Here is a 16724-nt window from a genome sequence, read left to right on the forward strand (position 1 = left end):
TATAATAAAGCATCCCTTCGGTTCTTTATCCCTTCTGCTGATTTAATTACACCCTCTTTTTAGAAAGACTTTAGTTTTTTATCTACTCAGAACTCTAGGAAACATCTTGGATTACTGGGGTTTAAACTGATTGTGGGTCTCTTCTGCATTTTATTCTGTATCTTATAGTGTCAAATCCTATTTTGGTGTTTGAGGGATACTTGGAAGCGATGAAGCAGACACAAATTAAGCCAGTCTACCATGACCACATTTCCCCCAAAGAAACTCCCAGAAAACTCTCCAGGGATCCCTGAGATTCTTAGAACCCAACCAGAAAAACCACAGGAGTAAATGATGTTGCAAAGCCCAGGTCCTGTCCTCACGGAAATCTTAAGTATTGTGGTTAATGCCAGGCAGAGTCTATGTAACGATTTTAAATGGCTTCATTTAAAGGCTCATTACCATAAATGGAATTCATCTTAAATGGGCCACTGAGTATTATAAATAAGCATTTAAAGATTTTTTTCCTGTGGTTTTTATTTTCCTCTTGACCACTTCCTTCTTCACCCCTTGTAGGCTACAGGAGTCCAGAAAGCATGGCTGAGGTCTAAACACTGATGATTTTCTCTTTGCAGACCCTCCCACAGTAGGCTAAGAAGCTTTATCTGGAGCTCAGTTGCCTGGCCCTTAGAAATCCTGAGCTTGGGGTGTGTGTGTGTGTGTGTGTGTGTGTGTGTGTGTGTGTGTGTTTGAAAGATGTCTAGAGCTTCATTCCAATTTTTCTCTCTTAACTTTCTTTGATGAATGAAATGGACCTTGGTTACATCATTCAGAAAGCTAAGAGAGCTATACCTTTGTCTTAGATTTTTACTTATAATCTCATTTAAAATTGTGATAAAATTATGCTGCTCTCTGGTGAAGTTTTGAGTTTGGCAAATGACAACATTTTAGTTTCTAGTCTGGTTAGACATAAGTATATTAGTGTTCCTGAAAACTTATTTTTGGCATCTTCACTTACACTCTTAATAATTAGAGAATAGCCATGATCAATTTATTATGGTGCCATGTTTTCCCTGTTATGAGACATTCTTTCCTATAGTTTGTTATAGCTATTTCTGTCCTTATCTTGTTTCCCCATTATCCTGCAAGGTTTAGCATTGCCTTGCATTCTTTAGCCTCTATAATGTTCACAATAATATCGGCTCAGTAATTATTAGATAAATGAATGAATAATAAGTATTGTCATGCTATGAAAGTGGGTATGACTTCCAAATGTTGCTGGCTAGAAAGAATTCATAATGTTGTAGCATTTCATAAACACTAGTGTAGCTAAAACTAAAAAAGGAGCCTGATTGGGTTTCATTTTTATTCCATGTAGGATCCTGGTGGGCAATCCATTTACGTGCTCCTGTGACATTATGTGGATCAAGACTCTTCAAGAGACTAAATCCAGTCCAGAAACTCAGGACTTGTACTGCCTAAATGAAAGCAGCAAGAATATTCCCCTGGCAAACCTGCAGATACCCAATTGTGGTAATTTCTTTTTAAATCAATGAGTTCTAGTTGCTATTAATTATTCTAATTGCCTTGGTGTGGTAAAGAGTCTGGGAGGATTACCACTATCCAGATTTTATATACTGTGCTGTTGATGTCTCCAGTGAATCAGACAACATTTGTGTGCGGTGTGAAGTCATTTGGGAGCAACTTTACTGAATATTCTTTTGCAAGTGGAATATCGATTCTGAATGGTTGACTTTAAAGTGCATAGAGAAAAAAAGCATACTGTTTATTCCATTGTTTGTTCATTTGTTTGTCTGTCCAACGGTACATACATACATCCCAAAAATATCTAATGGTGTGGTTCTTCAATAGTCACATATATACTTGATTAGCACCCAGGCCTTGTAGAGGGCAGGATCTCAGGATGATGAAATGTCCTGGAAGTACAAGCAATGCAATTCAATCCAGTATATTCCTTTAAACTTGTCTTCCTGCCAGATGTCTGTGTCTCTTGATGCGGCACCCTATGTCTGCCCTTACACCTGTTTGTCCCTATGTCTGGGTTCAGGATCTACTGCTTTACTGTTGTCCCCACTCTTTCCCTCAGCATTTTTATCTCCAGAATTTAAAAGGGCACCGTATGGCAAAATCACAGCTCTATGTGAGAGCTGGTGTGTTACAAGGAAGGAAAATCAAAGTGTTCTGGTGAGGATTTTGCTGTTCTGCGACATACCTCTATAATGCCCAAATAGGCATGTTAATCTTTCATTTTTATCTTAACCAGTCAACAAGTTCGCCATTATGTCTCGTCTGGCCTACCTGCTGGTGGCACAGCAGAAAGCCATGTACACCTGGTTCTTGTTCACAGGAACCTGTGTTTTAGCCACAGACACCCTATTCTTGGTTTTTGGACCCTGTTTGAGATCCATTTTTTATTTAAGAAAAATATAACTGCTAACTTACTCTAAATGAAACATAATGAAAATAAACAAAAGTGTTTGTTTCTTACCTTGGAGGATGTTAAAAGACTGTTCTACCATTCCCACAGATTTTTCTATCACAAATAGAGCCCTTTGATTTTATAATGGAAATCAGTCTTGGTTCTCTTGCCACATTTCCTCAGTTTTCTTTGCTAGTCATCACTTAAAAAAAACAATTTTTAATATATTTTTTTTTCCTGATTGATAAGAAAGTAACTGTTCTCTGTTCTGGTACAAATTTGCACCACTGAGAGAAATTGCCTAGAGGGACAAGAAGTTCAGTGTTGAGTCACCTGGCCTTTGGCTGGCTTCCAACTCCCCATGGCTGTTGTGACCACACTGGTCCAGCAACCACTGAGAGGAAAAGAGAGAAAGCATCTGACTCCTGCTCTGATTTCTCAAGCTGCCTCTTAATAGATGTCTGCTTTGTCCTTGCCTGAAAACAATTCTCTTTTTCAATTTTAATTTTTGGTCATGTTGTCTTACTAGCATGCCTGTGGCACACCCCCAACCATGTGTGTCATGTTGGACCATTGTGATTTGGGTAGAAGAAATGTAGGGCATGAACCCATTAGTATTAATCAATTTGTCAGTTTTCAATAACTTTTAAAATTTCTTTTTCCTACAAATTTCTCCATGGATTTTGTGCATGAGAGTGAGATTTTTAATCCACTATCATGAGGGCATAGGTTTGACTGATCCATGAGGACATTCATAATGCATTTCAATGTCAATGATGTTTATCAAAGAGTGACATTATGTTTCAGGTGAATTAACACTAATTTTCTTACCCCTTTTGTGTTTTTAAACTGTTTTATTCTTTCCCAGTTTTTTTCTTTCAAAGTGTTTTTACTTATAATTGCACAAATAATAATGACGTTTCACTTTGTTGTGAAAATGATTTCCTATATTACACTCAAAGCTTATCTTTTTCTTCCTCATGACCATGTCAGGTTGGAAGTAATTGATCCATCATATCCATTTGAACTCCAGTGTGATGTTCGTGGTAGAACATGTCTGAATTAAACTAATTGTTCCATCTTAGTGGGCACTTTGCTATTTTCCATTACTATCACAATGCTTCCAAAAGCCTCCTTATTCGTGTTCTTTGTACTTATGTGCAATTGAAAAGATTTTTCTAGAGTATGTAGTAGGAAACAGGATTTGTAGTTTACATGGTTTGTAACTAAAAATTGGCTATATCCATGTATTGCCACCCTAGCAAGTTATGCCTTGGTATCAGCAAACTTCTTAGTTTTGTCTCTTAAAAGTTGCTGTCTTTGCTTTCCAGTTTTTATTTGCCTGATTGCTACTGAGTATTTTATATATCCACTAGATTGTGATTATGCTTTGGTGAATTGCTTCTTCATATGCTTTACTTATTTTTTCTATAGTGTTTTTCTTTTATTTTCATTGAGAGTGTTTTTTTTTTCTTGTTTGAAAGTTTTAAATTGTATTCGTATTTTTGAAATATATATAAAGCTAACATATGTACAATACCTGTGTCAACATACATTTTTTGCAGGTGTCTAGAGGTTATGACCAAAATATTGGAACAGTAACTTTACTTTGCTGTACTTCTTCCAACCCATCCCTCAGCTTGGGACTTTATTATTAGATTGGTACCCCATTTTCTTGAAGATTTCCAATTTCTTTGTCTGTCATTGTCATTGATTTTTTGGATCCTGTGATTTCCTCTTGGACTGATTTTCCCTTTTGCTGGTTTATATCTTTTAGAATTTCTTTCAGAGAAATAGAAAACAATATCTCCCAAGTTTTTGCCTGGTGAAAAATCAGCCTGTACTTTTTCTTTTCAATGGAATTGGCTGAGTTAAAAAAAAATTATACTCAAAATTCTTAAAACTTTGCAGATATTTGTGTGTGTGTGTGTGTGTGTGTGTGTGTGTGTGTGTGTGTGTAGTACTGAGATTGAACCCACGGGTGCTCTACAACTGAGCTATATCCCCAGCCCTTTTTTATCTTTTATTGTGATACAAGTTCTTGCTAAATTGCAAGGCTGGCCTTGAACTTGTGATCCTCCTGCTTCAGCCTCCTGCGTCAGAGTGATTACCACATTCTTTTTGTATACAGTGTTGCTAAGGTCAGTGGATGCTTGTTTCTTGCCAAGTAATTTATGCTTCTCTTTTTCCTCTAGAAGCTTTGAGAATTTTCTCCTTATTCGTGTTATTCTTAAACTTTACCCCAATGTAACTAGGTACCAGGTGGTTTTAGAATTGTTTGGCATTGGGGGTACCCTTTCAATATAAAGTTTCATGTCTTCAGTTCCAGAAAAATGTTCTTATTGATTCGCTCTGCATATTTTTCCATTTATTTTTCTGAATGAATCTTCACTGGATGGAGACTGGACATATCCATTTTGTTGGATGGAGACAGAAGTGTTCTGTCTTCATCTCTCTCAACCTTTCTGTTTTTAAAATTTAAAAAAATTATTCGTGTATTATGATTATTCAGGGTTGGTTGTGACATATTTGTACATGCACAGAACATAATTGGATCAAGTTCATTTCCCACCTTCTCAATCTTTAATAATTTTCATTTGCTGTCCTTTTGTGTTTATATTATGAGAGAATTGGTTTGCTTACTACTTTGCTCTTTAGTTATGTCTTCCACTTTTGGATTTTTTTTTCACCTTTTGACTGCTGATTTTTACTTTTTACAATTTCTGGCTCATGACTGACATGGGCTTTCCCACGCTGGGGCTTCCCCCTGACTCTCGGTGAACAGCAGCATCTAGCATTATCTTTTTCACTTCTGTAGGGTTGCCACACTGGAGTAGCTATGGCTGTTGCTGGATGCACTGCCCAAGATGGGAGGTTAGGACCCACTCAGAAAGGTTATTTCTCATTCTGCTTCTACTCTTTTCTTACCCCCTCACCCTGAGGTTTGGTCTACCTAAGCCGTGCACTGCCCTGAGGTTTTGTTCCCCTCTAGTTTTGGATCAGTCCAGAGCCACCCTGTTTTGTATAGAACATACTCACATGTCCACTTAGGGCCCTTCTGGTTTTCCTTAATTCTGTTCTTCTGCTTTCTCTTGTTCAGGGGCTCTTCAGAGTTTCTTGTCCATCCAAATTTGCTTTCTCATTTATATCATGGTTCTGGATCTTAGAAAATATGTTTTTTAGAAAATATTTTTTTCTAGATTTTGGGATGAGAAGGGGAAGGTTTGAGTTTGGAACTTAGATAAGTAGTAATTTTCCTTATGATTGTTTCCCAGCTGTGGTTCTTTAAGGAAAAGGTAGATAGTTGAACAGAAAATTACACCAAGTGTTGGATTTAAAATCTTTCTCTGAGATTCTATATTAAAGAGACCAGAGAACAACATGCTAATATCTTTAAATTAAATTTTTTTTTTTAATGATTCATGGTCAGTTGGCTTTTTTCTTACGCTGTGCTGTTTTATTTTATTTTTTTTTTTTGTGGGGGGTGCTTACCCACTGAGTCACATCCCCAGCCCTCTTTTTTTTTTTTTGAGACAGGATGTCCCTAAGGTTGTTAGCACCCCCATGAGTTGCTGAGATTGGCCTCAAATTTTTGATCCTCCTGCATTTTTGTAATCCTAGCAGCTCAGGACGCTGAGGCAGGAAGACTGCAAATTTGAGGCCAATCTCAGAAACTTAGTGAGGTCCTAAGTAATGTAGGGAGAGCCTGTCTCAAAATTAAAAATAAAACTGGCTGGGGATGTTGCTCCTGGTTAAGTGCCTATAGTTTAAATCCCTGGTACCCCCAAACAAAACCAACAACAACAAAACCCCACATACATTTTTTTAAAAGAGAAAGAGAAAGAGAGAATTTTTTAATATTTATTTTCTAGTTATCGGCGGACACAACATCTTTGTTTGTACGTGGTGCTGAGAATCGAACCCGGGCCGCACGCATGCCAGGCGAGCGCGCTACCACTTGAGCCACATCCCTAGCCCATACATTTTGTTTAAGTCATAGTTTCAAGAAGTTCGTCTTCTTTCCACATTCATTTTTGGATGAAACATTTTATCTAAATCAGAATCAGCTGAGAGTATGGTCTTGCCTATTTCCTCATTGTGAACCAGTAATTTGCCAATGACCATGGTTATTGCATTTAGCTTCAACAGCACCATTTTCATTTCAACAAGAGAAAAAGCGATTGGGATTTCTTCTCTTTGTTAGATGACTTTACTATGAGTGCTTCCCCTTTAGCATTTCATCATGTAGGCATTATATGGAGAATAAGTTCTCTATGCTTTGTATGCAAATATGCATTCTCCATGGTGCCTAATATACCTCTTGAACATAAGAAGCGTTTGATCCATGTTTGCTGAATTGATCCAGTCATAGATGCATGGATCACATTTGTATTGCTGATCAGACTGGACCAGGTTTTTCATAGAGGGGTATGAATATTTCAATTAATGAAAAATAAATAGCTTTATATAGGCAAATTGTTCCATATTTTAGCATTTGGCTGTCTCCTTTGATATTTCTGTCCTCACTGCATTTTAAGAGTCTCATTTCTTCTTTTTCCTTAAATTCTCAGAGATTAATCAAGCATGGTAGGTGGGGCTTGGAGGCTTAACTGCACCATTCCTCTTAACGATCAAAATGCCTTCCAATATTTTTCTAACAGTCTCCACCTGCTGTAAATGACTGTAAATTTATTCATGCTGTGAAACAAGTTGAGGTCTGTTTCTCCACTAGGTCTTTTTAAACCTTAGAAAAACTTTGTTAATTGCAAGGAAAACAAAACCAAAACAAAAAAATTTCACATACAAGTATTTACCCTAATCAGATTAAAGGGATGCTTTGAACAGTGGGTCTGAAATCAGAAATGAGATTATACAAGTGCTAATGGGGAAAGGTAATTTTGCTGGATTGTGCTGATTCATCATTCTCTATAAAGCTACCCCGCCCCCGAAAAAATATCCATGTACTTTGTTTAGTGGTTTTGATGAATTTATTTATTGCCTAGTACTTTTTAATTTTTTTTGCTCAATTTCTGTGCACATAGTTGGTGTTGGCAGTTAGTCTTGCAGTATGAACTTTTCAGTTATTTCCCCTTGGATGAATGGGATTAGTAAACAGTGAGTTTTATTCTTTAATTTTTTAATACTCTAATTACAAGTTAAATCTTATCTGGTAGAGAGGTTCTTCAGGAAGTGTTAATAGTGGATGAAATGCTCCATGCTAAGTAGATGGTGACTTTATTTAAGAAACGTAGTATTCCTCTGGGTCATATAAAACAATCCCTCAACCCATTTCACTAGTAACTAGTTACCATAGAGAGGGAGAGCCCCTCGGTGGATATAAGGTGGGCAATTCATTTGATGGTGGAAGAATTGTGTACTTAGTACATAAAACACCCTGAATAGTCCCCTGGGTCTACCTTTGGTTTCATGGTTATTTATAATGACAATTGAAATGTTTCACTTTTTCAACCCTCCGACTTTTAGTGGAGAGACTCCTTAAAATACATCACTACTTATGATAGTGAAGATCAGTCCACAGGTGCCTGGGAGAAGAGACCTGGTTCCTGGGATTAAATTGATTCTAATGATTTGTTAAGATTCACTTTTTCTGTTTTCTGCCACAGTTTGTAGCACACATGTCTGTTTAGCATATTTGTACATACTCTTTCTTTTGTTTGTTTTAAACCAGGAAAATAGGCTGGTAGTAATTTAACTTTGTTAGCCATCACTGATGAAAAGGAAATGCTATTCTGATGCTCTGTGTGGAGTTTGGTTGGTGTAGCATCTTAACCATACTGATGTTTTTCTTCTTGAAAAAATAAAGTCCATGTCAGTGTATTGATTTGCTTTAATTTTATTAGAGATAAGATTTAATCTCCTAAAATAAAGCAAACCAGTGGACCGTTGCTTTTCTTTATCTTTCTAGAATGCCAAGTGAAGCCGTATTTCTTTAAAATCTGTCAGCTGCTGTTTAAATTTTTGTGTTTGGTAGTTATATGGTAGCTGTCACTACTATGACATGGCTCATATAAGCTTAGAAACATGATTTCCAATTTTGAGCTTGGAAAGTCATTTTGCTAATTTTCTGTCATTTTTGCAACCAGGTGTAAAGCAAGTCAGTTCTAAATAGGTCAGGCTCATTCTGGCTTCATTCCTGGTTGTGGAATATGTCTGTTTAGGAGACAAAGAATTTGGAAGATATGCCACGAAGATAAAAGAATAGAGATTATATACTTTTAATATTCTGCCAAGTGAGAATTAACAGAGAGGTTGTGTGTTTAATTTTTTTAATCATGCATACATAGAAGTGAGAGGAGGGAAAGGGGTTGGGGAGAAAGAGAGAAAGAGGAGACAAAAATCATAATTTACCTGAATGTTTTTATATACATGGAATGGTGACTCAACATGGAATGAACACAGTGAAGAATCACTGAGACAAGTTGATAAAGAACACAATCTAAACTTTCTAATGAATACTGAAAAATAAAACCCAAAATTGAGCAATAGGGTTAATAATCCAAAAATACTAGAGATTTGTTCTTCTCAGTTATTAAAAAGCAAGGATTTACATACCTTGAGTTAGGGAATTGAATACCTAGACCGTTGGTCCATCCTACTCAATAGCCTGTATTTATGGGTGGGAGCTGAGGTATGGAAGATCTGGCAAAGGCGTCAGCCACTGATGTGTTGGTTAGGACCAAGGGCACCCAGATGGGGATAGGTAGCACCCACACTCATCAGCTATTCAGCTATGATAGTTGATGAGCTTTAACTTCTTCACCTGGAAAATGGATACTAACAGCATCTACTTTTTAGGATTTTTAGGATAACTAACAAGATAAATGGTAGAAAATGCTTAAGATGGAGACTAGCATGTATTAAACTCCCCAAAAACACTAGCTACCAATGTTATTACTCTTATCAAAATGAATAGTTAGCTTTAAATGTATTTTGAATTTGAATTTAGATGCATATTTTTAAATTTTGTTTAGTTGTTTTAAAGAAAAATAACAAAGACAAAAGATTTCATATCTCAAACAAATGGAATGTACTTAGATCAGCTTGGGGAATATAAAACCACTGCAAGTTAAATGGGTTCTTATATAGTAGGACTTCTTTTATTTTGGGGGGAGGGTACCAGGAATTGAACTCAAGGGTACACCACCAGTGAGAAACATTCCCAGCCCTATCTGGTATTTTATTTACAGACAGGGTCTCACTGAGTTGCTTAGGGCCTCATTTTTGCTGAGGCTGGCTTTGAACTAATGATCCTCCTGCCTCAGCCCCCTGAGCCTGCAGCATGCACCACTGCACCTGGCTAGTAGGATTTCTTAGAGCCATTAATATGGTGATGTGCTTTGTAAACATACAATTTCTTACAGGGTTTTCTTTCCTGTTTCTTCTTTTCTCCTTCTTTTCCTCCTCCCTCCCTCCCCCTCTCAGTTCAACTCTTCTTCTTTTTCTCTTGGTTCCCTCCACTTGCCCAGCCACTCCCCAAGTGTCTCAAGATTTAGATATCCTCAAGACAATTGGGGAAAGTTTAGTGGACTAGATAATTACTCAAGCCCCAGTTGGTTTTAAGAATAATAGTTGTAGAAACAAAAGCTTAGTGAACAATTGTCTAACATCTGTTGTCTAAACCCTTATTACTCAAACTTTGGTCTGAGGAACAGGGAGTTTGTTAGAGATGCAAAGTCTCTGGCTCTAACTCAGACCAACTAGGGAAGAAGCTACATTTTTAACATGATTCCCTAGTGATTCCTATGCACATTAAAATTTGGGGTGCCCTTGTCTAAAGAATCTTTTTTTTTTTTGCACTAGTGTTGCTGAGGTCTACAGGTAAGTATGTATTTCCTGAATAGATTCAAGTTAACACACCTGACAGAGGTGTCTGCCTGAGAAGCTAGTCATCTGTTATCTCCAATGAGGTTTCCATTATGCCACGAAGACTGCTCTGTTGCTTAGAGCCAGGGTCCCATTAAGGTAGTGCTAGCAGCCATTGGAAGTGTTGCTGGGCATTGCTATGTACTTGTGCTGATTTCAAACTTATTAAGCCAGGAAATAGTGCCTGGCAAATGGTTTATACCGCCTTGGCTATTCATACTTCCCAATTCATTTTTATTGTGCTAATTAAACCTCCAAGTGATATTTCAAGTACAGATTGTTTTTTCCATTATTGAATCTTTGGCCAGCATATTAATGCTGTAGAATTAACGTGAGTCAGATGCTTACTCATTTGTGGAAGACTTTACATTTAAAAGATCTAGACTTGGCCAATTTTGCACAGATTCCTTTGGAAACGGCTATGACAGGGTGATACAATTTCTCTATAAATAAAGAGATTCATTTTCTTCATGAAATAGATACATAATTATTTTTTTTAAATGAACCAAATTCTAAGATCATGGATATGCAGTAGTCTGTGCAAAGATGGACGTGTGCAGCCCCTGGAGGTGGTGAACTATGGTGGTAAAGACTCTGAACTTTGGGTTTAAATCTCAGTTCAAAATGTGCTTGGGCAACTCTGGAAGATATAGTTCATTTTTCCAAAACTCAAGTATTTCATTAAGTAAGGACAAAATACTTGCCTTCAAGATTAGTTGCAAGGATTCAGGAAAACACTAAAGTACTAGACAAGAGTATCTGATTCAGTGAATGCCCAATAAATGCTAGTATCACTACTACTGTAACTAAAAATTTTTAGAGCTATTAATCATATAAGCTTAAGCTCCAAGAAAAAAGCTACTTTAAATTTTATAATGAAAACTAAGACATAGCATAACTTGTTTAAATCTCTTTATTTTAACCATTCTCTTTTCAGAATATAGAATGTTATATATATATTATGATGGTGTCCCAGAGCTTTGTATTTGAGATGCAAACTGCATTGGGGGTAGCTGGGTAGTAGATGGCAAGATACCTTGGAAAGAGGCACTATTGCCTAGTTTATCTAGAGTCAGAAGTCTTGGCCCCCTAGTTTATCTAGAGTCAGAAGATAACTATAGAGGTACCAAGAAAATAGGAGTGTCAACAAAGCACAAAAAATTAGAAGTCGGAAAAGCAGAGGAATAAGTAATAAGTAACTTGAAGACTGAGCATGCTGGTTACCAAGTTGTCTATGAAGAAAGCCAAGGGGAAACTTGATTTGTATTGCAGAATTGCTACAGCCTCAGGAAGTAGGAGAATACATAGAAGTGTATATTGGCCACATACTGGATATTGGCTGAAAGTCTATTGAGAAGTAGTTAAACAAATTTTTGTTCCATGTAGTCCAGGTGTCTGAACTCCTCCTTTCTCAATAGCAAATTGGAGAATTATTCTTCAAAGAGGATAAAACAAAGACTTGGAGGAACTTCATGTAGAGTTGAGGTGTGGGAATCATAAAGAAAATGGTGGATTTACATATTGATTTTTGATATTTCCAGTCTTCTTTCAGATCCAAGATAGACATTTGAAGAATGCTCAGTAATTCTTCCAGTGGACCAAATAATTTGACTAGTCCTTCCTCAAAATAGTTTAATGATATTGACATCAGGTTGTACTCAATAAAGAGACCAATAACATTTCTCTTCAGTGAATCTGACTGTTAATAAATATGCAGTTTTTTCCTAAAGATATATGAACATCCAAGGGTCAGTAAATATTTGAGGGAAGCTTATAATATGAAAGACAAACACAAAATAATCAAAGAGAGGAAGCAAAGAGATTGTAAGAAACAAAGTTGGTATGGAGTGAAGAAAAAATTTTAAAAATCATTATTAATATCAGAGATCAGAAGAGAGTTTGCACACATGGAACAAAACTAGGTGCTATATAAAGAGAATATTCAGGAAAGAAAAAGAGTCTTGGAGACTAAAAGGATGATTAGATGAATGAAAAGAATTACAGGAATGTCTGAAATATATACTTGAAGTGATCTCCCTTTAAATGTAACAGACACAAGATGAAAAATTAGAAAGAACTAGAAAATTAGATGGACTATTCAGAAGAATAGGTGTTCTAAGTGGTGACAAAGCATTGTCTCACTGTTGAATTGGCATCTTTTTTTTTTCTTTCTTTCTTAGTGGCACATATAACAGTATTGTATCCTCTCATTAATACTGTCTTAAGTTTAATGAAATACAATAATTATTATATTTTAGATGATTCAGCTATCAGTAAAGCTTGGACACTCATAATAAAATCTATCTTCTCATCTAGACAGTGCTACAGTATTAGCAGGAGGAAAGATGTGAAGACAGGATCATGCTGAGTCTGGTGTAGACATGTGGGGAAGGCTGATATTCTCTGTGAACATAGTCTAATTCTATTCCTCTATGGTGGGAAGTCAGATAGCATGAAAACAGAGAAACTAAGAAGTAGCAACCCAGAAAAGCATGATATTTAGTAAGCATGATATTTAGTGAGGTGGGGATCAATACCAGAAGAAGGAATTCAAAGAGATGAAATGAACACCTCTGGAAGCAGAAGATAGTACCCTTTGGGTGAGGCGGGCCTGCTGTTTTTCATATAGTAGTTTGAATATTTTCCCTGACAAATGCTGTAGAATCGTATATTTTTCAAACTATGTGACTACATGTTTGGATAAAAAAGAACATAAAACATATTTTTAAGATGTTACCCAAATCATACCACTGACTTTAGTGCTTGGGCATGCTCCTTAGTAAATAGGTTAATTGTCACAGAAGTCATGAAGAAATACATTCAGAGAGGAAAATATGATTCACCCAAGCACACGGTTAGCACGGTCCAGATTTAGGGTTGTAGGCCCATTACTGTGCTTTCTCTTGAAAATGGTTATGTCCTGTGTAGCTCAGGTATTATGGGCCTCTTTGGAAACTTGGGAAAGACAACACATTACTCTGTCTTGAATGCTTACAGGAAGAAAGAGTTCCAAAGAGGTTTCAGTACATGAAAGCCAGATCTTGATGGGCTGTCTCCTCCCAATAGTGGGAATGCCATGAGACAATGCACTGTACAAACCTTGTTCCAGTCTGGTTTCAATAACAAAGAACATGACTTTGCCTAGTAAGAGCTACATCATTGTGAAGGGGTTGTGCATAGCAAAGTGAAGTTCAGATTATGGGTGGCTAATTAGAGTTTAACAGCTGTTGAAGATGAAATGTCTTTTCTGACCTTCATGTTGCTTCTGAGTTAATGATATCAAATGCCCCATGGGGCCCAGTTGTTGGTAAATAGGGCCTTTAACTGTTTCTGGTACAAAGGAAGGGATTGGTTTGATTGTCAAGGTCTGTCATATTGCTACTCCCTCTGAGACCCGCCTTCATGTAAAAAATAACCCAATCATTAAATGGGCCAAGGAACTGAACAGACACTTCTCAGAAGAGGATATACAATCAGTCAACAAACATATGAGAAAATGTCCAACATCTCTAGCAATTAGGGAAATGCAATTAAAACTAAGATTTCATCTCATTCTAGTCAGAATGGCAGCTATCAAGAATACAAACAATAAGTGTTTGTGAAGATATGCAGGAAATGGCACACTAATACATTGCTGGTGGGACTGCAAATTGGTGCAGCCAATATGGAAGGCAGTATGGAGATTCCTTGGAAAACTTGGAATGGAACCACCATTTGACCTAGCTATCCCACTCCTTTGTTTATACCCAAAGGACTTAAAAACAGCATAGTACAGGGACACAGCCATATCAATGTTTATAATAACACAATTCACAATAGCTAAACTGTGGAACCAACCCAGATGCCCTTCAATATGAATGAATAGGAAAACTTTGGTGTATATACACAATGGAACATTATTCAGCATTAAAAGAGAATAAAATCATGGTATTTGTAGGTAAATGGATGGAGTTGGAGAATATAATGCTAAGTGAAGTTAGCCAATCCCCAAAAAACAAAGGCCAAATGTTTTCTTTGATATGAGGATGCTGACTCATAATGGTGATTGCGGGGTGGTGGGGGGAGCATGAAAGGAATGGAGGAACTTTAGATAGGGCAAAGGGGAGAGAGGGGATGGGGGGGTGCAAGGGAGTAGGAATGACTGTGGAATGAGTAAGATATCATTACCCTAAGTACATGTATGAAGACACAAATGGTGTGAAAATACTTTGTATACAACCAGTAACTTGAAAAATTGTGCTGTATACTGTAATATGAAATGAATTGCATTCTTCCATCATGTATAACAAATTAGAATAAATAAATAATTTAATAAAGAAAAAATACTATGATTTCTATGTAGTTTAAAGCAATGTACATTCCTAATAGGTATGATACTCTGATGAAGTGGTAGCAGCATGAGTTAAAAAGAAAAACACCAACCTTTTGAAAGCTAAGAGTAGGAAGAGGATGCTCTGCTAAAATGTTAGAAAATGTTTATAAGGTTCAAAATTCTATCTGGTAATAAATACATTTTTAGGGTTTCTCCCCTCAAAAGATACATTTCATGTAATAAGGTTTCATATAATTGTTTTCATCATATTGTAAAAAGGATGACCGATTTTAACTGTGAAAATTATGATTTATATCGCTTTGAGATATCCTAACACCATGATAATTCAAATTTCATCTTTGAAAAATGCTTTGAAACTACATTTTCTTCAATAGCCTGACTCTTAAACCGTAGGGCTGAGCATGGGTTAGATCTATAAGAGTTACTTAATGTAAGAAACAGATTTATGCAAAATATACAGATGCATCTTGCTCTTGGGTTTTTGACTGTGAAAGTATAGATAGGAGGAAGTGGAGGAAATAAATGTGTTTAGATGTTGGCTTATAGGTACAATGCTTATTTATGTGCAAAAAACCTAGATTAATAACTGAAGAAGAGAAAAGAGGTAGAACATAGCTCTATAAACTAGTGGGGCTCTTTTTGTTTTAATAAAATGTTTTTCTACAGAGGTATTTTTCAGAAATATAAAAATTTGTTTTCAAATCTTGTTACTGCACACTCTTTGTCCAAATTACTTCTATAAAGTTTATTAGTTTGACACTGTTTTAGTCCTAGAAAGTAAATGATTGATTTTAAGCCATAAAGAATTCTCAATTTACTACTATGATTTTGATATTGCATTTAACAACTTGTCAATATTTCTGTTTGCTCTTCTTGTTCCAAAGGGCTGCCATCCGCAAATTTGGCTGCACCAAACCTCACTGTGGAGGAAGGAAAGTCTATCACATTGTCTTGTATTGTGGCAGGCGATCCACTTCCTAATATGTACTGGGATGTGGGAAATCTGGTTTCCAAACATATGGTAAGGATTGATTATGAGAGAGATAAGACTGTTTTGGAGCCTAATATTGTATTAAACCTAGTGACCCACATACAGAAATTTATGATGATTTTTTGATGTACGCTTATGTTCCATATAATCTTAAAAGGCAAGGACTAATGCAGATTTTCATTTTAGTTATATAGTCTGGAGTGTCTTTATATCCTTAGTGAGTTCTTAAGTGTCATCTCTAGCAAAGAGTATGACTATCCTTGTGGTCATTTCTTTTGAAGAAAGATAGGTAGGAATTCAAGGATTAAGGAAATTCCTTGCATTAAGCAATCGACACCTGGAGAAATAGAACAACTTCTCTTTACCTGAGTCTAAGTCTAATTCAGGAAGGGAAATTTTTCTAATTTTATATTACTGTATTTCTCTAGTTAGGGGAAGAGATGCCAAATCATGCCACTTTGAGATCAGTCCTAATCAAGGTTATTTTTGTGTTAATTCATTTGTAGAATGAAACAAGCCACACACAGGGCTCCTTAAGGATAACTAATATTTCATCTGATGACAGTGGAAAGCAAATATCTTGTGTGGCAGAAAATCTTGTAGGAGAAGATCAAGATTCTGTCAACCTCACTGTGCATTGTACGTAATCAGACCAGCATGTGTTTTTAATAGCAAATGATTGTGGATTTTCCTACATTTGTCTCTGGGGAGCTCTGGGTGCTTCTTAAGTTTGTTTAAATGAGTGTATTGCAGTGTTTTGTGCATACTTAACTATGAAATGTTGTCAGCCTTTTTCAACTCTTTCAGCCTCTTTTCTGCTTTATATCTCTTGCTTATGCATTGTCTTTCTTTTGAGCTTCTTTATTGACCTTGAGTGTGTTGCCTTATGTCTTCTGTTGTCTTGAATAGAGCTGATAATTCTCTTGCTAGTGTTTCAGTTTAAATTCTGATAAAGATAGTTTCTTAAAACTTTTCCTCTATAAAATCAATATGAATCTTTATAATAGTGATGCTTAAACCATTTACTGACTATTCACAAACACCTAATTGTGCCATTGAAACTATAAAACCTCATTAATTTGACATCAAATTTCTTA

General features: G+C 36.3%; 1 protein-coding gene across 5 annotated transcripts in view; it reads left to right on the forward strand.

Moving 5' to 3' along the window:
- Positions 1-16724, forward strand: part of Ntrk2 (neurotrophic receptor tyrosine kinase 2) — a 346426-nt gene that overhangs the window by 35685 nt on the left and 294017 nt on the right. For all 5 annotated transcript variants that reach the window (XM_076843523.1, XM_076843524.1, XM_076843525.1 and 2 more), the window contains exons 5-7: positions 1358-1512; positions 15521-15657; positions 16134-16266. In XM_076843523.1, coding sequence (XP_076699638.1) covers positions 1358-1512; positions 15521-15657; positions 16134-16266 — 425 coding nt within the window. The remainder of the gene's footprint in view (positions 1-1357; positions 1513-15520; positions 15658-16133; positions 16267-16724) is intronic.

This window comes from Callospermophilus lateralis, chromosome 2 (genome assembly GCF_048772815.1).
Source record: "Callospermophilus lateralis isolate mCalLat2 chromosome 2, mCalLat2.hap1, whole genome shotgun sequence".
Classification (NCBI taxonomy): domain Eukaryota; kingdom Metazoa; phylum Chordata; class Mammalia; order Rodentia; family Sciuridae; genus Callospermophilus; species Callospermophilus lateralis.